The following is a 26345-nucleotide window of genomic DNA, read 5'->3' as shown; positions in this document are numbered from 1 at the left end:
AAAAAGTCCGAGCTTGTGTACATAAAAACATGTCGGGAGAAGAACTAAAACTCCCAAAGATACATCCCATCATTGAGGGTAAAATTCTGTTGCATATGCCAACAGCGAAAGAAAGATAATGTTGTGTAGAAACCAGGCGGCAACCTCTGGGTCTGAGAAGTGAAGCCAACGCTGAAGTGTCTTAAACTTGCATTCTTTCTACCAGCCAGCAGGGGGCGACTCCTCTGGTTGCTAAAAGAAGTGTGATTGTATAGAAGATTGCTTCTCTCTTGATTTATGACCTCAGTAAACATTGTAAACACAAGTTTATGGTCTCAATCTCTAGTTTCAAGTCTTCTTCAATACAGCATGATGTTCATTTAGTAAATGATGCTCCCATTTAGAGTCAGATAGACCATAAAGCAGGGGATGCTTTAGGGCGGGGCTACCTGCTGATTGACAGGTCGCTACCAAGGCGTTGTCCGGTCTGGGAGTTGTCCGTGTTTTCGTCTTACAACTTATACATTCCTAAAAATGTCTTATTCTGCGTTCAGTTGTACTTAGCTCCGCCCTCTCGAGCTCAAGGCTTCAAAACGCCAGTCCACAAACCATCGGGTGACGTCACCGTGACTACGTCCTCTTCTTATATACAGTCTATGGTAACGCTGCACAACACAACTGTAATACAGTTGTTGAATAGCAACAGACAATTTTAAATGAAGTCATTATTTCTTGTTATTTAGTTCATCATTCAGTAACTTGTTGTTTGCTTGATCTCTTCCTTCAACTCCTGTTGTAGCCTACTCTGATTTTGCATTGAACAGAGGTCATATCAGTGGTTAAAACGGTTTTCTAATGGAAAAACATCCCAACGTATTTCATACGTTATTAATAATTAACCCATAATTGTTAAGGCAGCCGAAATGTGAAATGTGTCAATTCAATTAGATGTCTATTACTGAGGTCATAGTTGACGGTGCTGTTGTACTGGAATATATAGAAACACCTTTCAATTTGCTAAAACTAGGGCTGTCAAAGGTTAATGCGTTAGTAATGATTTCCAATAATAAATATATACATACATTTGTATAAAGCAGCACATTTGTCCACTCCCATGTTGATAAGAGTATTAAATACTTGACAAATCTCCCTTTAAGGTACATTTTGAACAGATAAAAAATGTGTGATTAGTCATTTTGTTAAGTTATTTCTCTTATTTTGCTCCACCATTTTATATATGGGGTCAGTGCTGCTTGATATATGTGCTCTCATGTTCCTCATTTTTGTCATATAGGGGGGGGGCATACATTAAGTTTGACAAGTGCCATAAAGTTATTATTATTCCAGATGTACCTAATGACGTGTCCACTGAGTGTACGTAGCTCACTGTCCTCCCAGCTAACCGTTGATGCTTTGTAACTTTAGTATGAACTGTAATCTGTCACTGCAGGCGTATCAATAATCACTTCTGGAGTGTCAGGTACCTGCGGTGAGATGGAGAGTCCTCCGAGAGGGTCGCCATCCAAGATGTCCGTCCCCGCGTTGTAGACGATGATGTCAGGTCGGGCTTCGTTCAGCGCTCCCTCAGAGTGGAGCTCTACTTTCTGAAGGTACTCCGAGTCCTCCGTGCCCCAGTCCAGCTCCACCTTCCTCTTTATGGCTCCTGGAGATACAGAGAAACAGAGACATTACGGATATCCACACTGATCGTCATCACCAAGCCACAGAACATACATGTAGCTGCACATTAAACCAACCACCCATAATAACATAGTGTACAGTAATCCTCATATAGGCTAATAATCACTGCAGTATTTAATGCATCAGGCAGAGTACAAGCTTACAAAATAATGTTCTGCTCAGTGAATCCTCATGAGATGTTCAGATAGGTAATTGTGTTTCTCTATCTATAGAATACTCCGTTATGTAAATCTGCAGCAGTGCTTTAATTAATTACTTCGTACATTTCCAATAATTAATGGCAAATGATGAAAAAGGTTAATTAGGAGACCAAATGTTTCAATATTCAAACAGAATTAAGCTGCAAAAAGCAGGAATGAACAAGGCAATAGCACGAGAAACATGATTTTTATGGTAGTTTTTACAGAAGACTTGCAAGAATAAAAAAAAAGTGTCCAAAAATTGTCAGCTTTTGGTCTTTGAAGGTACGAGGACATAAATGTGTCTTGGAGGGAAAATATGAAGCAGAATAGAACTGTGAGTTTTTTTTTTATCTTAAACAAGCCAGAATGTACATTTATTTCACTTTCTTAAGGGGTATAGACGATTAAAAAATGCAATTAGTTGCAGAGCAGAAGATAGCCGAAGGATGGGGAGAGTTTTAACGGCAGGACTGTGACGTTTCGTCCCCGGAGTGTTGTTAGAAATTGGGGTCAAATGGTGACATGTGGTCGCTGTCAGATCAGCTTTAATGTATTGATAGATTAGTGCGTGTAAAAGCTGTGATTATAGTGTTGCATGATAGATTTCCTGCTGAGTGCTAATAGAGAGAGTGGTAGTGCAGAGGAGGGGGAATCGCAGCATAATTAACATGGCACTGAGTGACATCTAGGGGCTGGAACCTCAACCTCCAACCAGGCAGCAGGACCCGTCTGGAGCTTATTTTGTCACCATATTTAATTATGAGTACATATAATATACATTACAGGGATAGTTTGGGTGTTTAGAAGAGGGGTAGTATGAGGTGCTTATCCATAATCAGTGTATAACCTACAGTAGAACACTGAACTGACGGTGCTATCACTCACTTTTGGCAAATCCGTCCCCGGGATATATGTAGCGATTATACACGTCCATGATGTACACTCGCTTGTCGTCCAAGAAATCGCGCTCGTGTCCGTTTCCCTGCAACAGAGCAGAACAACAACTTTCATTTATAACACATAAAAGCACTTTGATGCCGTCTCTGCTTCTTTAAACACCATCCAACACTGACAAGCTGAATCAGGTAATTGGTTTTTGTCACCCTCGATGATGCCTCGTTCATGTGTAACACTAAGCAGTCGATAAACTCGCAGCGCTGCGACGGTCCGACACATCACTTCACCGTGCCAAGGTCCACACAGGTGTCACTCACACTCGTTTGTTTACCTGAGACTCGCCGCGCCGCGCCGACTGACAGCCGGGATAAATAGTCTTGTCGTCTGCCGGTATTACATGTTAAAAATACTTATAAACAATTCACGGCTACTCCATCACTTTTCATTTCCTCTCCCTTCATTTGTCACCCAAAGTATCTGGCTGCTGTCAGGAGGAGATTAGGCTTCGTGCCAACTCTACTATTACTGGATGAAGAGGAGGATGTACGGGACAAGCAGGACAATCTGGTGTGAGCTCAACATCATTCCCAAGTGACTGTATAATACATCGTTGAATGGTTTGGAACAAGTCATAGTCAAGTCAGCACACTGACACACTGACAGCTGTTGTTGTCTGTTGGGCTGCAGTTTGCCATGTTATGATTGGAGCATAATGTTTTATGCTAAATGCAGTACCTGTGAGGGTTTCTGGATCAATATCTGTCATTGTTTTGTGTTGTTAATTGATTTCCTATAATAAATATATACATACGTTTGCATAAAGCAGCATATTTGCCCACTCCTACTTTGATAAGAGGATTAAAAACGTGACAAATCTCCCTTTAAGGTACATTTTGAACAAATAAAAAATGTGTGATTAATCGCAATTAAATGTTTTAATCGATTGACAACTCTATATAATATACATTAAAGTGATAGTTTGGGTGTTTTGAAGTGGGGTCGTATTGGGTACTTATCCATAGTCAGTGTATTACAGTGGATGGCGGTTATCTCTGCTCTCGCCACAGCAACCAGACAGAAAAAAAAATATATTTGACATCGCAGAACAGGAGAGTTGCTGGTCTACCGCTGCCTCGATCGGTTAGTTTAAGATTAATTGGATTAATCGTGATTAAATATCTTAATCGATTGACAGCACTAATATGTAAGGGATAATGTCAATGTTGTGAAATAAACCCCGACAGGGCATGACGCACTCATCTCTCAACGCCCTGAAGGGGATTATCTCACATAAATGACCTGCTAGCTGTACATTATCCCGTTTATCACTCGGCTACTTACTGAAGAAAATCTTCTGACATTTTTGCAAGAAAAATTATGTTAACAATTAATCAATTATCAAATTAATTGGCGATTATGTTTCTGTTGATTGACTAATCAATTAGTCGACTGATCGTTGCAGCTCCACTTAAGACAAAGACTAAACCAACATGTCAGTGAATGCTCTGCTCCACCTCTAACAGACAGCCTGAGACTATAAATCAGCTCATATGCTGCCTGCAGTCTTATTAGTCCCCCCCCCCCACTTACAGTACAATGAAAGATTGCCGTTTCACTGCCATTTGTTAGTGTCAGCCAAACGCCTTCACTGCTGGCTTCAAACCGGCCTTCCCTTCACTTCTTTACCAAGTTCAAACATCTGCAGGCTGTTAAATGTTAGAGCCATCTATCACTACTTAACAAAACATAATAAAACAGAGGCAGGAGGGCTGAGGCATTAAAGAGAAACGGGAACATTTTTCTCTTTCATCTAAGAACAGCAGAAAGGATGCTGTTCGTAGTAAATGTCCGTTACCAGATGATACTAGGTGAGGAGTGAAAGATGATCAACAGCTACAGTTTATACAACATTTATGTCAATGTAATATCAATATTAACTCTTTTACACAGAGACAGATATACTAACAGGTAATAGGGGTGGGGTGAGAGATTGATACAGAATAGTATCACAATATTTTGATTGATATTAAACTCTTAGCAATCCGGCTGCTATTCTGTCTTTCAGAGGTTGTAGTGGGCTCAGTCTTAAAGGTAGAGAGAACATACTGGCATCATATGAAACTAGAAGACCTAATGAATCCATTGGTATCAACCATGTCATACTAGCTTGTCATGGAAGAATGCAAAATAACTCTCCAAAGTTACGCTAAATTTTGGCAAGGAAAAACTGGCATGGCCATTTTCAAAGGGGACCCTTGACCTCTGACCTCCAGATAAATTATGCAAATGAAAACTCTGAGATGAACAGAGAGAAATACTGCATCTTATTAGATAAAACACATGTTGACAAACTGCATAATTTGAGTTTGAAAAAAGGTAATGAATATACAATATATCTTATCTTAATACTCAGCATATTGCAAAATGTTTAAAATCACAATAAGATCATATTGTGACTGAAGTATTGTGATAATATCATATCGTGGGGTCTCTGGTGATTCCCACCTCTAACAGATAATATGAGTGGTCAAAAATAGCGGTAAGACTTTACAATAACCATCATTTATAAATGATAAAATGATAGTTAATTAAACATAGTTAATAGTTATTTCACTGTTAACGAACAATGAAATGATAAGTATCCCGGACGAGCCCCCATTTGTCACAGCCCGGCTATAGAACTGTGACAAAAACGAGACACACGGGTATACTGAACCAATAAAGTGATTTATTAATCAAAATACGTAAAAAGTAAGTAAAAATAATGTATGGGAGAAATCTGTAGAGTCAGTAGTGTAGGGAGTGGATGTGTGAAAATGTGATGCATGGATGTTGTGCTGTTGAAAACAAAGACAAAGAACCAATAAATAAATAATGTAATCAGAATGTAATTGTGGTCTCTTACCAGCTATGATGCAATATATAATTTATAAACTAATTACATCGTATTACACAAACTAATAATAAAATAAAACAGTAAAACTGTAAAATAACTATGAGCTAAGTTTAATTACCTATCAATTTACTTTTTATAAATGATGGTTATTATAAAATGTTACTAAAATAGTTCATAACTGCTGTTAATTCAAGTCCATGATCATTTTTTCAGACTGTTTCTTTGTTGATTTGTGGCTGGATTCCAACATACTTTTTAGTGTTGCCAACTCTTTTCCACTAAAAGTAGCTAGCATTAAAAATGTAAAACAAAATAATAGTTAGCATTAGCTCTTAAAGTTGCTAAAAGTCGCCAGATGACGTCATTGTGCATCATTTGCATAAAGCTCAGTGGTTGTGTCAGCTGACCGCCTGCCTGTGCACGGCATCGTACAAGAGGAGAGTAGAGACCCCGTTCTGTTGGCAGAAGAACCGTGGACTAACATTAATAGTGTCTAAATGTGTCCCTAGTTGCTTTTTAGAAATAAAGTCGCTAAGAGGGTCTGAAAAGTCACTAAATCTGGTTGCCAACACTGCTGGTGTTTATGTTGTTCAGCCGGTGCCGATGGAAAGGTCAACTATCACTGTTTGTCTTTATTTAGGTGAAGTGTAACATTTACTGTCCATTAAAACTCATGAAATCCTCCTCTGGGTGCTTTATCACACACTCACTGATACTTTCACAGCAGGGATCCAGCCTCGCTTCTTATAAATTAAACCTTTAATTGATCCTTATTGTTGTGTTGTTGACGGGGTGAATAAGCAACACAGCTGTCGAGGCCATAATCTCAATTTATGTGAGGACGAGAGAACTTTAAGCGTCGTGTTTTCAGGGTTGTAATTAGGAGTTTTACTGCATATCCCCAATATTTCTCTCGTGCCCAATTATGTGCTGAGAGGGGCACTTCTCCATGCAGATTAGCTCTTTGTTCTTCATGAATTATTTACTCGGCAGCATCTGTATTGATCCCCCTGTTTGTGTCAATAGGTAAAGGCGCATCATTAGCAATGAGCCATAGCTCAAAAATGAATAAAGCTCTATTCCTGGAAAGCAGCCATTGACCCCGGGAACCTTGAGACATCAACAATGAGTGTGTTTACATGGACACGAGTGTCCCTGTTATGAGGCTTATCACCAGGGTTGTTGTGCTGCAGTAAAACACGCCTTCTGCTATACTGCAGCCCTCATCCATTTGTTAAATCCCACTTGAGTTATAACAACCTAACACTCAGCAAAAAACATACTTTCTGACAGTTCACAATCTATAATGAATACAGGCTTCGACATTAACCATGGCCACAAAAGGTTACTCTGTGGCCACCAAATATCCGCTGTAGGTGACCCCTTGTGGTCACTAAGTTGTATCAGCTCTCTCTTGAGAATGAAACTAGGTGTCTTAATGAGATTACGGTGTCCGTGTCCTAACCATAGACTAGCGTCAGCTGCAAAATCAGTTGGATTATATTATTCTCTATTGGAGTGTTCTAACTGAACTTTTGTCGGACGACGTGTTTCTATTTATTCCTGACGCTCGCTTTGAAAGCACCGGAAGAGGAACGGCATTAGCAAAACTTGTGGCGTGCCGACCTTCATCTACTGGAGGTAACACACTGACTATGGATAAGTACCTCATACAACCCCACTGAGAAACACCTGAACTATCCCTTTGAAAAGCCAATGGGAGACAATCACGGTGTTATGGATTATTCAGGTTTGACTGTGTCCATTTATAAATCCCTGCACACTGAGTGATGATACAATGGGGTGAATCTACAGGCCACATCAAAGATGAATTATATAGAAGAAGATGTACAGCAGCCCCCTTCATGTTACTGTTTTTGAAAAAACACACATCTCCGTGTTAACAAGCACAAACACACAAGTAGCTGACATTACTGCAGATGCCCCGGTGATAGTCCGATATCATCCAGAGCTGGTAGGCACTCAGCTGTTTGCCAGTGGAGATCTTTTTAGATGCATTCCACTGAATATGACAGTAAGGGCCAATTTGACCCGCGGGGGAGCCTCATTGATTGGCTGGTGGTTAAAAAGGGGGAGGGGGGGGGTTATCTTGTCATCAATGTCAGCTCCCGAGCAGCGATGCACATTGACACAGAGAGAGGTAATGGTATCGGCTCACCTGATGAGCATCCAGATCGATGATGGTTGCCCTGGAGATGCCTTCCACTCTCTCGAACAGAAACTGAGAGATGAATAAGAGGATGACACTTTCACAGTTCAGATTCTTCCTCACAAAGTAAAACACATACTTTTGATATTAAATTACATCTGAGCTGAAGTACAGAAATGGCCACAATAACCTGGTTATTAAGCTCATCCTCATCTTTTGGTTAGAAGTAGGGCTGTCAATGCTAACGTTTTAACGCCACTAATTTCTTTAACGCATTAACGCACCTTGCGATTTTTAGTTTGTAGCGGGCTCAAAGCTAGAGTGAAGATACTGGTATCATATGAAACTAGTAAACCTGATGAATCCATCGGTACCAACCATGTCAGACTAGCTTGTTGTGAAGGAGGTTAAATAACGCTCCAAACTTACGCTAAAGTTTGGCGATGAAAAATGGGCTCTCGTGTGTCTCCGCTGTTCAGACTCAGACTCCAACACAAACTACACGGAAGCACCAAAACCTCTTGGTTGTATCTAGTGAAGCCCGTCTGTTAAACAGTGTTGGCCGCGGTCGGAGGACGCGGGGGAGACCGTAGCTTTGGTCTCCAGGACCGGAGTCTCTGCTGTACTCTGCTCCTCTGCTCCTCTGCCTGCCTTCACTCACACACCGCGCTCCTTCTCTCTCTCTCTCTCCACCTCTCACGTGCATGCTGCTCACTCCACACTGCAGAAGAGTTAGTTTAGCTCTGAGAATATCTAGTGAATGTTCAGTGGACGTTTGTGCAGAAATAACTGCTGCAGCTCCTCCAGACCAACAGAGGTTTCCCGTGTCTTGTGAAGTGACGGGGCTCCGCAGAGAGAAACGTTATCGTCTCCGACCAAAACTCCGGCGTCTCCCCCGTTCCCTCCGGCCGCGGTCGGGAGGCTGAGGCGGGAAAAGCCAACACTAGGATCAGCATTGATTCATGGAGAGACCTTGGTCTGGTCAGCTAACATTACTGCCAAGCAGCTGAAATATAGAGTGATATTGTGCTTTTAGCTGACGTGTGTCTCCTCACTGTGTTGAGTGATGCTCCTTCATGTCTATGTAGAGCGAGCACAAGCGCCAGCAACAGGACGCTGACTTTAGTTGACTTAACGGACACAGGTGTCGCTGTTAACAAGACATTTCTGATTCTTACAAACAGTCCCTTTAAGGTACATTTTGAACAGAAAAGTGCGATCGCGATTATTCGCCCTTCACAGCCCTAGTTAGAAATCTTTCTTACTTTTACTTTTATTGAACAGAACTTGTTCAATAGCTGCATATGAACACTTTACTCCTTTCTTTTGTCTGCATCAACTAAAACTTGCAAAGCATGACGGTGCACCTTCATCGGCTGCAGGATATTGAACATTTATACAAAAAGCTGTAAAGCAAAACGATGAACTATGTTTGCAGAACAGTGTCCCAAAAAAAGTGTGATGTTCCCATCATTACAAAGGCTATGGCTGTAAAAAGATGGACACATTTCTCTTCTTTTACTTCTAAAGTTATTCTGCTGTGTCTACCGCTGTGCAAAAAAAAATAAATCCTATCCTTTAAGTCTCACAGAGCCATATCAGCGATCATTATTTTTTAACTGTTATGCTTTATGGGCCCAAGATCGTGGAAGGGTAAGCAAGACTGAAAACTTTTCCGGCGTATGCACCAGGTGAGCAACTTTCAGGAGTGTCTGTGAAACTATCTTGGAAACAACAAACGTGTCAAAATCCACTGTCCTCATTCTTTGAAATAAATACATTTTAAAGTTCAGACCGATATGAGGCTTTAGCAGTCTTAGGGTGCTTTCACATTAGGGAGTTGGGCCCGGATCCCAGTCCACTTGTCCCCAAAGTCCTGTCCGATTGATTAGTGTGAACGCTACGTACCGTACTCGGGCACGGTTCATCGATCCGTACCCGAGTCCACTTGAAAAGGTGGTCTGGAGTACGGATCATGTGTACTCGGGTACGGTTCGCATCAGGTGTGAAAGCCAACCGTACCGAAACACGGAAGTGGGCCGCTAGTTAACACGAGTAACGTTAGCAGTCAGCGAGTAGTTTTGAAAGGTCAGGCTTTTTTTAACAACGCCGCTTTCCTCCAAAATCTGTATACATATAAAACCGTTTCATATCTATGTCTGTATCTGCACGCAGCATGCGCCGATCTCGTCCTCTGAACTGCACGGCCGTGGATGATAAAGCAGGAAGGCCGGCGAGAGGTTCCTTAAGATATAGACAACAGTAGGCGATGGGGTCGGGTGATGTTTGTTATTTTATTTAGCTGGTTTAATGGTCTGTCTGCGAAGAACGAGAGACGCTCAGCTGCTCAGCGGGCAGAGAGAGAGAGACAGCGGATGGGGAACGACGTGTAGCGCGGCATATCTTCACATCAAACTCGGTGAAATAAGAGTTTATTACGACCAAACCAGAGTTGGTGATTGTTGTGGCACGGTACGGATCAATCGTACCGAATGTGAAAACGCCCTTAGTTGGTGCTGCAAAAAAAAGTGAAGCTATCCTTTAAGTTTGCAAACATTAGCTACGAGTAATACCAGACGAAGTAAGACTGAAGCAGCAAACCTCCTGAGGGGATTGAAGTAAGCAAGAGTGTGTTTGTTTCCTTATGAATGTACTGTATCATTTCAATTGTAAGAGGAACACTGTGTTATATTTTTCCTTAAACAGGGACATAGTCTCACTTTAATCAAATAAGACCTCTAACTGAATACTGAATAGCCAGGCTTCTCCCGACATGTGAACATTGCCAGTGTTTGAGTGAATGTTTCCGGTGATCAGTCTTACCTTGATGGCCAGAGTGATGTCGGCGTAGGTACAGAAGCCCCCTCCCTTGTCGCTGGAGCAGTGGTGGAAGCCTCCTCCTGGGAAACAGAAAATAACAGCGGCTCAGTGTCGGGGCCATTAGACGAGCCGAGCGGGTCACCGCACATCTGAGAAGTCTATTATTCTAAACGACCATAATTGGTCCCGGGCTGTTATCGAGTTTATTGCAGCTTATAAAAATGGCTGCTGTTCCCCTGTGGTACAACAATGGCTGTATTCACACCAGAATGGGACGGTTCAATCGCTACTATAAATGCCTGAAGAGCAGCAATGTACAGCACAGGGATGAAGTAGAAAAGATTGGGATGATAAGCCTTCATTCAGGTTAAGAGTTCTGCTCTCCGCTGCCCTGCTCTGCTCATGCTCATTAAACTACAGGAGAAGAGAGGAGAATATTAATAAAGGCCAGCAAGGCGACAGGTGAAATATGATTACCATTCATTGCCTGGCCTCTCTAAACAGTCTCAACCTCTACATCCTCATAGTGTTGAGACACACAATATGCAGATGTCAGACACATTTGAATAGCCTTTATAGCTTTATTAAAAAAATCCTGTTTATTGATGCAGAACAATCTTTTCTTCCTGATTCATCAACAGAAGGTGAAGTCGCTGAGTCAGCACGAGGTACAAAGTAAAAGTCTGATGCAGCTTTTTTTTGTTCCCTGCTTGGCACAAACCGAGGGGAATAAAGGATGACCCTCACTTTTCAGCCAAAGACCTCCTACTCAATCAGCCCGGCCACTGATGGCAGGGGGAATGCAAAAGTAACACAAGCAAAGATGGTATCAACGAGGGGTGTGACGAAATATCGTGCAACGAAATATCGCGATATAAAAACGGGACGCATCGTTGAGACGGAAAACTGAATGGCGATATCAGCAGCGGCATCTAGTCATACAAGCACTGATCTGCATTCTCTCATCTTTTTCAGTGCTTTGTTTGAGCAGACGAGGGCGCTCTGAGTTCAGACCAGCAGGTCAAACACCGCCCCCATCGCCGTCTTGTTATCAATAGATAGTCGGACGACGGACGCTTCAATCTGACAGTGAACGCATCTTAAGGAGTCAGCTCAGAGCGCCAGGTGTCATATTTCACACACACACACACACACACACACACGTTGACTAGAGAGAGTTGACAGACCGAGAGATGGCGGAGGATTTGGTGTCAAAGCGAAAAGCAAACGCGCCTATTTGGCAATATTTCAGATTTAAACCCGATGATATAAGGGAACCATGATGTTAATGAGGTAGCGTTAATCGCCGCGAGGAGGACGGAGCGGTCACAGCCGGTGGGTGCGGCGCCGAGAGGTCAGACACACCACCAGCCACCCGACGGTAAACATCAAAGTAAGAAAGCTGCACATGATGACCGTCATCTTTTCTTGTAAAATGTCCTGTTTAATCAGTAACACCGGTGATGTCATAAGTTTATTAACCGGTGGAAATATTTCCTCACCGTCACATCTCTAGTGCTGGTGTGGTAAGTGCACCGTCACATCCCTAGTGCTGGTGTGGTAAGTGCACCGTCACATCCCTAGTACTGGTGTGGTAAGTGCACCGTCACATCCCTAGTGCTGGTGTGGTTAGTGCACCGTCACATCCCTAGTGCTGGTGTGGTAAGTGCACCGTCACATCCCTAGTACTGGTGTGGTAAGTGCACCGTCACATCCCTAGTGCGGGTGTGGTTAGTGCACCGTCACATCCCTAGTGCTGGTGTGGTAAGTGCACCGTCACATCCCTAGTGCTGGTGTGGTTAGAGCACCGTCACATCCCTAGTGCTGGTGTGGTAAGTGCACCGTCACATCCCTAGTGCAGGTGTGGTTAGTGCACCGTCACATCCCTAGTGCTGGTGTGGTTAGAGCACCGTCACATCTCTAGTGCTGGTGTGGTAAGTGCACCGTCACATCCCTAGTGCTGGTGTGGTAAGTGCACCGTCACATCTCTAGTGGTGGTGTGGTTAGAGCACCGTCACATCCCTAGTGCTGGTGTGGTTAGTGCACCGTCACATCCCTAGTGCTGGTGTGGTAAGTGCACCGTCACATCCCTAGTGCTGGTGTGGTTAGAGCACCGTCACATCCCTAGTGCTTGTGTGGTAAGTGCACCGTCACATCCCTAGTGCTGGTGTGGTTAGTGCACCGTCACATCCCTAGTGCTGGTGTGGTTAGAGCACCGTCACATCTCTAGTGCTGGTGTGGTAAGTGCACCGTCACATCCGTAGTGCTGGTGTGGTAAGTGCACCGTCACATCTCTAGTGGTGGTGTGGTTAGAGCACCGTCACATCTCTAGTGCTGGTGTGGTTAGAGCACCGTCACATCCCTAGTGGTGGTGTGGTTAGAGCACCGTCACATCTCTAGTGGTGGTGTGGTTAGAGCACCGTCACATCTCTAGTGCTGGTGTGGTAAGTGCACCGTCACATCCCTAGTGCTGGTGTGGTTAGAGCACCGTCACATCTCTACTGCTGGTGTGGTAAGTGCACCGTCACATCCCTAGTGCTGGTGTGGTTAGTGCACCGTCACATCTCTAGTGCTGGTGTGGTTAGAGCACCGTCACATCCCTAGTGCTGGTGTGGTTAGTGCACCGTCACATCCCTAGTGCTGGTGTGGTTAGAGCACCGTCACATCCCTAGTGCTGGTGTGGTTAGTGCACCGTCACATCCCTAGTGCTGGTGTGGTTAGAGCACCGTCACATCCCTAGTGCTGGTGTGGTTAGAGCACCGTCACATCCCTAGTGCTGGTGTGGTTAGAGCACCGTCACATCCCTAGTGCTGGTGTGGTTAGAGCACCGTCACATCCCTAGTGCTGGTGTGGTTAGAGCACCGTCACATCCCTAGTGCTGGTGTGGTTAGAGCACCGTCACATCCCTAGTGTTTTAAATAAAAGGCTACTTTTTCAGTCATATATTTTCATCATTCAAGTTGTGTTATAATATCGTATGGTATCGAGATCGTGAACCCAATATCGTGTATCGTATCGTGAGCTGAGTGAATGGTCACACCCTTAGTATTGACATAATAATGGGTACCGCTGACAGTATCTATAGCCTGGTAAATCACAGTGATAATCAGATAGAGATGTTGTATTTTGGTGAAAATGACATTAGCAACGGTGATTTTCTCAAGATGAGAATCCATTTTCTAGTATCAAGTATCAAGCCTGTGGTTCAGTCTTAACGGGGAGATGCAGTCAGTACGACAGCACACTTTTAGAACCTCACATCTTTGCGTTCTTTCATGGAGAGTGAGCGGTTCATACTCATACTGTACTATAACTGTTAAAACTGTTCTCAAACTGAAGTGTGAAATTGATGAAAAATGATGCAGCCTTGCGTCAGACTTTGAAAAATCCGAGTTGAACATTTTTGTCATTAATGCAATTGCATATAATTTATTATATTCACGAAAACCTCATTTTCTCAGTCAGCTTCTTGATCTCAGTGATGGCGTCTAACATTAATATATACAATGTTCTTCTGAAGTTAAGAACAGTTTGGGTTATTCATCATGAGAGAGTTCTATTTTACACTCTGTGCTTTTCTCCTTTCTCTTTTCTCTGATGTCACAAACTGTCTTAGCAGCATTTGATTAAGAATTTGCTGACAGTTGGTGGGTTGCTTGGTTACCGTCAACTTTGATCAAACCACACACGCACGCACACACACACAGTCCTATTGAAGCAGCTGGACTGTTGCAGACAAAACACTGTGTTGTGTTGTGTTGTATTGTGTTGTGTTGTGTTGTGTTGTGTTGTGTTGTGTTGTGCTGTGCTGTGCTGTGTTGTGTTGTGCTGTGCTGTGTTGTGTTGTGTTTACTCAGCTTTACATGTTTTTAAAGAATCTGTTTAGGTTAAACTTAAAATGTGAATATGATTAAATATACTATAATATATAATATGTCTATAAAAATAGACAGTAGGAATATATTGACCCAACTTTTTCTCTCCTGGTGCTGATTCTGAAACCCAAACTCAGGGTATCTGCCGATATTGAAATCAGATACTGTTTCTCTTTTCTCTCTCTTTTTTCCAAATGTAAAATATGTGCAGCTACAAGACACTATATTTAATGTTAACTGGTCACATCATATCCGTATATCCATGTCAGTATCGGGGCCAATACCAATCCAGTGGATCAGATCAGTTCATTCCTGGTGGACAGGATATCAACAACTTCCCCGTGGTTGTATACCTCCACCAACCAGTCAAGTTGCAAGTTTACATCCATGTCTGTCCATAACGTCATCACGTCACCATTTCATCCTGTTAGACAATTGTGTGAAATTGTCATAATTAGCATATTAAAGGCAGGGTTGACGATGTTCTTCAGTCTCCACTATCTGTTATATTGGTTGAAATGGTCTTTACAGTCCGACAGCGATCCATTACTGATGTAAAAGGACCGGAAAAGAGCCGTCATCTGTAGCTGCTGTAAACCTGTTAAAACGTTTAACTTTGACCAGCAAATTCTAATCAGTTCATTCTTGAGTCCAAGTGGACCTTTGTGCCAAATTTGAAGAAATTCGCTCAAAGCTTTCCTGAGACGTCACATATATCGCTTCACAAGAATGGTACGGAAGTACAGACAGACTGACAGACTGACAGACTGACAGACTGACAGACTGACAGACTGACAGACTGACTGACTGACTGACTGACTGACAGACTGACAGACTGACAGACAACCCAAAAAACATTACGCTTCCGTCCGCGGCTATCACCGGCGCCGAGGCATAACAACAACTTTTGGATTAGAAAAAAGCTTTGCCACTGAATCCAGGCAGCATTGTGTTGGAGACACGGTTGGACACTGGCAGGAATCGGTAAGTCACTCTCACATATTGGAGTTAAATGTGTACCAGTTTAGTGCAGAGGGACTAGTTGTCTATTTATAGTTTGTGTGTATCTGTACTAGAAACTCACTTACCTACATTTACAGCCCATCCTCGGTCAACAGCCAGTTTTGCTGCCTGTGGAAGACAAAATATGTCAGTTACGTTTTCTAACTCAACATAGAAATATGAATAATAAAAAAAAACTGAGTGAAACAGAACATCAATTTATCAAAGAAAATTACGTTTTCCTAATAGACCACAAAATGCAAATTAAGTGGCTTCTGCATTCACCACAAGAAAAAAAACAATGTCTTTATGAAATTAGAAGAATGTCTCAAGGTGATGCATTCAAATGCTGCTTTCCAGTGCAGAGCACAGATCTCCATTTGTAAATCTACCCTCCAACCATGTAGGGAACCGTTATGTGTGTGTTTTCTTCCTGCTCTCTCTCTCCCCAGGTATCAACCTGCTCACCGATGCAGCGAGTGATTGATCAAACCGGAGCTCGATCACTCATTAGGAGCTCTCATGCCACACCTCCATTTGTGTCCCTTCCAGGGTCTGAAATGAACTTCTTTCACTTCCTGCCACTGTGGTAGACAAGTTTTTTTTTTTTTTTTCTTCCACTCTTAAATGTTATCTGCCACTTTTGAAATCTCTTCGCTAAATGAAAGAATAATATTTTACATCTGATGTCATTCAATGTTCGATATATTTTACACTAACAACATATGTACGGTAAACTACAGTGTTGGAATTACTCCGTGGCTTCCAGGGGAGCCTATTGTTTAGGGGAGGGAGGGTAGTGTACACAGTACTGTACTTTGTTATTGTCATCTATAGTGGTTATTTGCATAAAAACACAATTAAAATGATTATTATTATTTGAATATTTGCTTTGATTAAAAAATATCTTTGCAAGCTGCTTAGAGCTAGTGTTATGAAGTTAAACAGGTCATAATTCTCTCTCTAATATCTATTTAATATTACTACTACTATTACTGTGGATACATCTCCAAACAACTGGATTTATTCAAGTTCCTCACCAAAAACTTAATTTTACAAGATTACATTTGAATGCATCATGATAACGTTGTAATTTACCTTCACTCAATAGTCATTTTTCCTGAGCAGACTTTGAACGCCTCATAATAATAACTCAATGGCACCTCCGTTAATGTTAGTAGCTCCGTTATTTAACCAGTCAGGACTGTGCTGCTAACGGCTGCTAACAGCTAACGTTACTAACTCTCCTCCTGCTGATTTAAACACAGATTTGTTCCGGTCCCAAACAAACTGAAACATGATGCAGCTTGCGTATGCCTCATTGTGCAGCGTTTTCCTCAGGGGATTCTCCTACAGCCCCACTAGATGTTAAATCTACTCCTGAGAAAAGAGAGACAGGCAGTGTTTGTTTGTTGATCAACCTAATCCTAACGTGCATGGCTTCGCATGAGGAAGAGGTTATTTAGGGCTGGATGCTCCACCGGCTCATCCTCTTAAGAAACCAACGGGGCTTATCTACTACACTTCACAAATAAAGGACATTCTTGGGAACTTAGTGACAAAACCTTCAAACCACTATATTGTTCTCAGGGATTGATGGCTAAAATGTAATCAGATAAATCATTAGTAACTATGACTAAGAGGAATGATGTTACATGCACAGTGGCAGCAGCTCCTTTCAGACGCAGGTCAAGATTTCTCTTTCAGATGAAAAAAGGGGGCGATGTATTGGGGTGTTGGACTCCTGAGGGGAGGAGATATGAGTCTGGGGAGGTTGTGTGTAAATGCCAATATGGATGGATGAGCATTAACACACTTTAGCATGTATGCACACACTCTGGCCATGGCTCTAACACTCCTCTGTCTGGGGAAAACAAGCGCTCAGTGTAAGCAGTGAGAGCACCAAGCCTATTTTACTATAGACCTCTAATTGCATCTTCACGTCTCCATCAACCATCAAAACGCATCAGACCAGCCATACTTTTACCACATCAGCTTCCTGTTTATTCCTTGCTCTTCAGCATTATTTATAGAGATGGCTCTTAGTTTCTCTTCATGCTCCGCTGAAAACAAAGTAAACTGCACAAAGAGGACAAGATCAATCAAGAGTTTTAGTGGGAGGCTCACAAACTGAGATCATCAATCTACTGGGTTGTGTCTCTTATAGAAACTAGGGCTGTCAATCGATTCAAATATTTAATCACGATTAATCGCAAGATTGTCCACAGTTAATTGTGATTAAACGCAAATTAATCACAAATTTTTTTATCTGTTCAAAATGTACCTTAAAGGGAGCTTTGTCAAGTATTTAATACTCTTATCTACATGGGAGTGGACAAATATGCTGCTCGACTAAATTAGTTTGGAGCGTTATTTAGCCTCCTTGACAAGCTAGTATAAAATAGTTGGTTTAAAACTGAGCCCTCTACAACCTAAAAATCTCAAGTTGCATAAATGTGTTAAAGAAATTAGTGGCGTTAAAACAAATTTCCTTGATAGAAACTGAACTTTTCATTTGCTACCTTTTGGCACAATTACAGGTGTTAAATCCACTACAGCTGCAATTTCACTTGATCACAAACAAGATCAAATGTCTACCTCTCTATAGATACTTGGTGGTCTCTAATCTACCACAGAACAACCTGCTGGACCCGAAGCAGCAGGTGTCAACCACCACCTGCCACTGAGCACCCTAACAGACCTTGGCATCTCTAGTTAAGCTCTCCGTCCATCAAGCCGACCACAACTGCATCCACAACTACACAACATCCATCAACTGCTCTCCACTGGTGTACTTCAGGGCTCTGTCCTCGGCCCACTCCAGTTCAGAGAAGACAATACTTGGCTGAACTTTCCCTTCCTCTTCTCTGACACAATGACAGGTTCAAGAACCTGAACATGACAATTTTACCTCTCCAAGTGCATGTTGTCTCACCACTGCAAGATCGATCTGGTTGCTGTTCGTCTCTGGGAAATACTCCACCAGATCTCCCCATTTCTATTGGTGAAAACCGAACTAATACCTGCCCCGTCTGTCAGAAAAACAACCTTGGAGTGATCCTTGTGAAGCTAACTGTCTCACATTCACCCATCCTTCTGATTACTTTAAGGTCAGATAACACCCAGTCTCAACAGCAGTCTGAGAAAGTTCTGATCCTACTAGTTCAGTACAACACTTTAGATGTAATTTCCCCTCAGCAGGTGCTTCCCCCCCCCAACCCCCATCACAGGTGTTCACTCCAATTGCTATCCCCCCTCAGGCTATCTTCTATCAGCAAGGACAAAACTATTTTATTCCCCTTAACTCTAAAACATTTGCATAAAACATCAAATTAAATTCTATAAAACTGTTTTGTTTGGATGACAGCCAAAAGAGTCATTGCACCGCACTAGAAAGTGAGAGATTTATGGGACGGAGATCAGTGGCTGAGGTCTTTCCTTGACAGGTTGGTAATGGAGAAGGCCGCCTCAAACCTTGTCGAGATATATAATGAGGTGAACATTGTGAGTGGTCCAAGGTGGTTGAACTGATTAAGAAAATTCCACTTTTTCCTAGACTGGACTCCCAATTAACTGTGACTTGACTTGACTTAACTTGTGACTTTATTTCCCTGAATCTCACCTCTGTAACACCTCTGTTGTACTAGTAATTGCTTTATTTTATTATTGAATTATTTCTTTTCTGTTTATTTTTATAGTATTTATGTGTTTATATGTTAGTTCAGATCCTAAAGTCACACAATAACACGAACAAATTAACCGTAGACCGGCAGGTAACATTACTGGTTTTGTGAATAGAGTCTGGTTTGGTAGCTTTGATGAGAGCATAGATAATGGCTTCAGTTCCCCGTCAGAAAGGGCTGTCTGACGGCGAGGTAAAGGGCTGTCTGACGGCGAGGTAAAGGGCTGTCTGACGGCGAGGTAAAGGGCTGTCTGACGGCGAGGTAAAGGGCTGTCTGATGGCGAGGTAAAGGGCTGTCTGACGGCGAGGTAAAGGGCTGTCTGACGGCGAGGTAAAGGGCTGTCTGATGGCGAGGTAAAGCGGTGAAAATATTCTAAATATAGCGTACACTTAAACAGATATTGATTTTTTTTTAGATGGCTAAAATATGTTTTTCTGCTGCTCCTGTTAACAGCCGCTTTACCTCGCCGTCAGACAGCCCTTTCCAACGGGGAACCAACGCCGTTATATCGCTCTCTTCAAAGCCACCAGACTCCATTGACAAAAACAGTGATTTTACCTCACAGAATGCAGAAATATACTGTACATACAACCCCACTTTACTTAACCTTATTTATTAGCTTTGATTAGCTTACTTTGTTAACTTACATCACAACGGCTGAGTGGACTTTCCATTTGAAAAAAGCGGAACAGAACGCAGATGACTCGCCCTTTAACGAATTAAAAGCAATTTTTGTGGAAATGCCTTCAAAATCTTCATTTGACGTTAAATGTTCCCATTTGTGATGCTGGCTGGGAGCTGCATGTGTGATCTGTGATGCCCGTGTAGAAGCTTGTATTATCTGACAAAGGTAACAGAGTGCATCACAAATTATTATTTGATAGTGGTACACTATCATCTCTATGTCTTCCTCTGAGGAATGAGGGTGGGTTGTAGGAAGATGTGTAAAATATGTTAATATTAGGAGCTATAAACGTGAAGAGACATGAAGAGGAGATGAGGCTCTCAGATCCCTACCATTATTGTTCCTCCAGTCTGTGTCCGCAAAGGCCTCAACACTTTCCGCTGCACCAGGAAATTAGGCAGAAACATGAGAGGCGGGATTTCTGTGATGGTCGCCACCACCAGAGACCACTACAGGGAAAAGGAACACAATCAGACAGCGTATTATAGAGATCTGAGCTGTGACTTTACACCTTATGGAGGCAAACAAAGACACAGCTGACTGAAAAGCACAGAATGCCAAACAGGAGGATGTTTCTATGTCTGGCCCACCAGGGTTTGGATATAGAAAAGCTGACAAAAGAAAGACATAATAATGCTGCCAGTGGGTTTAGGCTTGAGCCTCGACTCTCACATGAAAACAGGGACAGCACGGAAGAATGGAAATTCACAGCAGAGTACTGAGGTACCTCTCTTGAGCCCTCCAAGATTTGGTTGTGCACGCAGCAGAGGGGGAGAATAAATAAATGATAGTCTTTGAACTACTGTTATCAGCTTCACTTTTCCTGCAGCAGACACTCTGTTATGAAAGATATACAACCTCATCTCAGTGTTTCTATATCACTGACTGTGTGGCAAACGGCCACAAACAACTGAACTGCAGCCGCCTCCCAAATACACTCTCAGGAAGGAAAATCCAAAGAGCATCCTAATCAACTCCGGCTGATAAATTAAAAGTGCAAAAGCTCTTATTGACTCAAAGGGACTCAGAGAGGTGCTGTCTTCTGAATATGCTCGACATGATTGATTTGAATGAGGACTAACTCCCCTATGGGATGCCAGACAGTTCTCATTTCCAGGGCGCTAAATACGGAGGCTTTCTTCACGGCCGTCGTCGTTCGGTACCGCCGCACACGGCACCCTTTGGCGTCATTTTGAAACACACCATGCGTTCCATTAACTATAATGTAAACCCACACAGAGTGGACGGGAGGGAGGTGGATGGGTTCAACAAACACAAGGCTTTCACCCAGGAGACCGCTGTTCATGTCCCGTGTGTCACGTTACAAACAGCTGATTTGGTTCGTTGGTGCAAATAAGCAGTAAAAATAACAATAGAATAATTAAAATGTTAGAATAAAATAAGAATACAAAAATGTAATTCTACCAATATACAATATAAGATATAAACAAGAAATAAACATAATATAAACAGATAGATTTGAGTCTCAATTGAGGATTTTACAGCCGTTTGTGACACCCGGCCTTTTGCCTTTTTACAGCCAGCTCTGTGTGTTGAACACAAACCAACTAGCTGACAGGTTGCAGAGATGCACGGCCAAAAGAAAAGCCCACATTTCTGGTATGAAGGAAAAACACACCTATTTTTAATGCATGGCTGCATGTAAAAGGGAATATTCATTTTCATTAGCCATGTAAACAGCTTAGTGGGGATATTGTCTTTTTCAGAATAAGGGCAAAACAGTGCATGTAAATGCTATTATTAAATGGGAACATATAGTAATTTTCATTAATAAATCCATTTTAAATCCTGATGGATCCCTCGGCTCCTCAGTACTACGGAGCGATGCATGTAATACACAGAGGAGTGAAGAGATGAAGAACTGTAGTGAACATGCCATGCTGTCATAATGAGAGATGCACTAAAGGTTGGCAGTGTTGAGGGAAAAAAAACAAAGCAAACCTTTAATCTGTTGAGGTAGCGTTTGGGGTGAACCACCAGCAGATCCTCTTCAGTAGCTTCACGGGCTTCCACGATGTTCCCATCAGTGATGAACTGCTCCTCTGAGACAAAAAGACATCGTCTGATTAGAGTCAAACAGGCTTGAGACGGAAAGTATGTAGCTGTTGTTACATGAAAAACTGTGTGACATCAATTCTATCAAATAAACCTTCTTATAGAGTTGGAGATTTTGCAACTTTCGTGCTTAACACTTTTCATTACGACGGAGTATTAGGGCCCAAAAAACGGATATTACGAGAATAGAGTCATAATATTACAAGAAAAAAAGTCGTAATTTAATGAGAATAAAGTCATATTATTTCAAGAAAAGAAAGCCGTAATATTACGAGAATAAAGTCATAACTTTACGAGAAAAAAAGTCGTAATATTCCGAGAATAAAGTCATAACTTTACGAAAAAAAAGTCATAACATTACGAGAATAAAATCATAACTTTACGAGAAAAAGTCGTAATATTCCGAGAATAAAGTCATAACTTTACGAAAAAAGGTCGTAATATTACGAGAATAAAGTCATATTATTTCAAGAAAAGAAAGCCGTAATATTACGAGAATAAAGTCATAACTTTACGAGAAAAAAAGTCATAATATTACGAGAATAAAATCATAACTTTACGAGAAAAAAAGTCGTAATATTCCAAGAATAAAATCATAACTTTACGAAAAAAGGTCGTAATATTACGAGAATAAAGTCATATTATTTCAAGAAAAGAAAGCCGTAATATTACGAGAATAAAATCATAACTTTATGAAAAAATTATAAAATAATAAATATTATGACTTTATCCTTGAAATCTCAGATTTATTTTTTGTGTGGGACTATGTTGTTTTTTCTTGGATGACTGGAACACAGAAAGATTATTAACTTACTGTACAAGCTACTGTTTTAAAAACTTCAGCCTCTGACTTTGAATGCAACACAGACGGCTTCTTTGTATGATTTTCTAAATATGCTGATTAAATAATCATCAAAATCATCCACTTTTTAAAAACACCCAAGGTCAGCAGAAGCTCAGTTCTTTCTTTAAACCGTGGATTCATTAAGCTGTGTGTACGTCACTTCACTTCCTATAACAAAGATGGTGCACACTAACAATAGCTTTGTGTGAAGTCGTGCCAGTTAGCCAGTTTTCCCCTCGGCATTGAAGCCTGTGCCGGGCCTCGTCTACCGTACCTGCACAGACTCCCACGGGGAGTTTTCTCTAATTATCTGTGCTCGATTGCTCTGCCTTTCCCCTCTCAAAGCAACTTCATCTCACCTCTCCACTCTCTCTCCTCTTTTCTTCTCTACCTCTCTTTGCCTCTCTGAGTGACTCCGTACACATCAGCTCGGGGAGACGCTCTCCCCCCATCTGCCGCTCTGTTTCTCTTACCTTTCAAGAAGTGAATGACTTTCCCCCACTTCCCTGCATCAAATGGATGGAGCTTTTCAAGGCCCATGAAGGTGATGTTGTAGTCGGGGTGGTACACAATGGGCAGACATGTTGGAGGGATGCTGGTGTACAATTCGGTGCGGTGAGAGCTGATAAAAGAGAGTAAAAAAACAAAGGTTCAATACAATACTTCTGCATTACATTTGCATGGAGTGATTTCCCCAGTGGTTTAATAAGCATTCTGGGATCTATCATGCTGTAAGTTTGTGCTGCTCACCTCCCTTTCCCTTCATTATCTTCTTTGTGAGACATGTTTTTCAGGCATTTCTACTTTCATCTGGGGGGGAAATAAAGGACAATGAAATTAATTCACCTATTGTAAATATTTACAGTCAGAATATGAATAATTCGGAATAATTAAGCAACAGTTTGTAGAAATGATATTCCATCAACGTTACCGCATAACCAAGAATGTTTATTATTATTATTATTATTATTATTATTATTATTAACAAGATGAATTTACAACCTCAAAACTGAGCAGATATCACAGTGGACATAAAATAAAAATAAAAAATTACATAAATAAAACGAAGTTAAAAAAAACAATTAAGCAATTGTTAGTTATAGAGTCAGATCATTTTCAAGTAATATAAAGAGATCTTTGTCTTATTTGTTTTTATTTATACAAAATAGAAATAACATAGAAAAATAATACAATATAAAAAATAAAATTTCTACATAAGAGTCAAGTGTTCTGGAAGTTGTAAACAATATAAAGAAATACATACTGGATGGATAAACATGGACTGAATGATTATGTACAGTAGGTACACATTTACCATAAAATAAAAAGAATAATAAAATGTAAAAAGAATAATTCATTAAAAGAATATGTCATGAATAAAACAAATAATTTAAAAAAATAATTAAGTGATTGTTAGTTATAGGATCAGATAACTTTTAAGTAAAATAAAGAGAGCTTTGGCATATTGTTTTGTAAAAAAAAAAAATGTAAACAGAATAAATCACTAAAAAACACAAAATAAATAAAACTAAGTTTAAAAAATAATACCATATAAAGAGATTTTTGGCATACTGGGATTTCATCCATTTCAGGGGAGTCTTCAAGAATTTTGCTTTATACATAAAGAATTTGGCTAAAATTAGTAGTCAAGTCAATTTTATTTGTATAGCCCAATATCACAAATTTAGAGTAACAACATAATGATAATACAACACAGATATAATAATATATAATAATAGTAAAACATTAATTTTTAGGTCTATTTTGTCTTCTAATAAAACACCAAAAGTAATACTATTATGATCAATAATAGCTGTGGATTTGCCACTAAACCATGAATTGTTTCCAGAACATCTGAGAGCATGAAACAAAGAGACGCTCTGTTGTTTCAATATCACCTTTATAGAAAAAAAACACATTGAAGGCTCTCAAAGCCAAATATTAATCTCAAAGGTCCCATATCGTGCTCATTTTCAGGTTCATACTAATACTATTTTGTGTTTCCACTAGAACATGTTTACCTGCTGTAATGTTAAAAAAAAACTTTTTTCCCCTCGTACTGTCTGTCTGAATATACCTGTATTCATTCTCTGTCTGAAACGCTCCGTTTTAGTGCATTTCAACAGAATTGCGTTGCTAGGCAACAGCTTGGGTCCATGTTTTCCTTCCTGTCAGCTGATGTTATTCAAATTCACTGCAACAGGAAATAAACTGGGACACATTTAGAATGTTTATGTTTAAAACTGTGTAATGGTCTAAATATTGTAGATTTGTGACATCACAAATGGACAGAAATCCTAACGGCTTCTTTCAAAAGCTCCGTTTCTGCATACGGGCTGTGTGTATTACTCCGTATATTGAGCGTTTTGATAGTTTAACAGTATTTATAAAGCACTTAAACCTGTTATATAATGTAAAAGACATGAAAATCACACTTTTTTACGATATGGAACCTTTAAAAAGTAACTGTAAGGGTAGAAATCCTTCATTAATTTATAGTGAACTTCTTTTGTTTTGGGTGGGACTCAGTTTAGATATTGTTGGTTGGTCAAAAACACTCTAAATAGATAGATAGATAGATAGATAGATAGATATTAACTTTATTGATCCCGAGGGAAATTCAAGTTTCCAGCATCACAGTTCCATAGTGCAAAATATATAAATACAATATGATACAAATCTGACCTCTAAGGGACAATAAACCAAAGTTAAACCACATGAATCAAAACAGTATGATTTCTCGCGCATGCGCAGTGACGTGTGTACAATTACAAAGACGCAACAGCTCACGGAAGCGACACACACACACACACACACACACACACACACACAGCCTCTAAACCAGCTCCATCCATCAGTGTACCGGCCTTTAATGCTCATTTTAGCATCACAGATAAAACCACCACCACAGCAGCTTCAGTGAGAGGCAGACCGGAACTGTTCCAGCTGCTTCAGAGGACAGCATCAGCTGGGACTCACCTGCTCCTGTCTCTGTGTCTGCACCTGTGTGAGGGTCTGTCTCTGTTCTCAGAGCTGCTGCTGCAGATAAACGGTTAATGTTCGTCCTCTCAGGATGTAACTCGGGTTATTAGTCGTTAAACGGTGTTTTCTTTGACAGAATCTCTTCAGTGCGTCATCCTGCTCAGCTACTACGTAGTACGTGGAATGCGTGCGAGCTGCGTGCGTTACGTTGTTACCACACACGCGCATTTAAAGAGGAATGAACATGAACTCTGATTTTATTTTGCCAAGTAGGTTTTATATATTTATACATCTCTCTCAATGTATTTACACAGAATATAAATAACAGCATAAAAAAAATATAATCTAAAAATCTAAATATATATGCATTAAAGACTGTAAATTATAATCTAAATATGTGCATTGAATACTGTAATTATAATCTAAATATGTGCATTAAATACTGTAAATTATAATCTAAATATGTGCATTAAATACTGTAAATTATAATCTAAATATGTGCATTAAAAACTGTAAATTATAATCTAAATATGTGCATTAAATACTGTAAATT

General features: G+C 40.8%; 1 protein-coding gene across 4 annotated transcripts in view; it reads right to left on the bottom strand.

The window, feature by feature from the left end:
* hdac11 (histone deacetylase 11) overlaps window positions 1–26007 on the bottom strand; it is a 51275-nt gene extending 25268 nt beyond the window's left edge. For 2 of the 4 annotated variants that reach the window (XM_037783674.1, XM_037783683.1), the window contains exons 1-10: window positions 25790–26006; window positions 23561–23620; window positions 23284–23432; window positions 21853–21953; window positions 20223–20339; window positions 15609–15651; window positions 10649–10725; window positions 7835–7897; window positions 2748–2844; window positions 1464–1642 (exon numbers count right to left, since the gene is read on the bottom strand). In XM_037783674.1, coding sequence (XP_037639602.1) covers window positions 1464–1642; window positions 2748–2844; window positions 7835–7897; window positions 10649–10725; window positions 15609–15651; window positions 20223–20339; window positions 21853–21953; window positions 23284–23432; window positions 23561–23595 — 861 coding nt within the window. In that variant the 5' untranslated portion in view covers window positions 23596–23620; window positions 25790–26006. Of the gene's footprint in view, window positions 1–1463; window positions 1643–2747; window positions 2845–7834; window positions 7898–10648; window positions 10726–15608; window positions 15652–20222; window positions 20340–21852; window positions 21954–23283; window positions 23433–23560; window positions 23621–25789 lie in introns of all 4 variants that reach the window. The other 2 variants (XM_037783666.1, XM_037783657.1) reach the window with 2 other exon arrangements.
* Window positions 26008–26345: the final 338 nt, after the last annotated feature.

This window comes from Sebastes umbrosus, chromosome 1, assembly GCF_015220745.1.
Source record: "Sebastes umbrosus isolate fSebUmb1 chromosome 1, fSebUmb1.pri, whole genome shotgun sequence".
NCBI classification, from domain to species: domain Eukaryota; kingdom Metazoa; phylum Chordata; class Actinopteri; order Perciformes; family Sebastidae; genus Sebastes; species Sebastes umbrosus.
The sequence above is the reverse complement of the archived record's forward strand: the minus strand, read 5'-3'. Positions and strand labels throughout refer to the sequence as shown.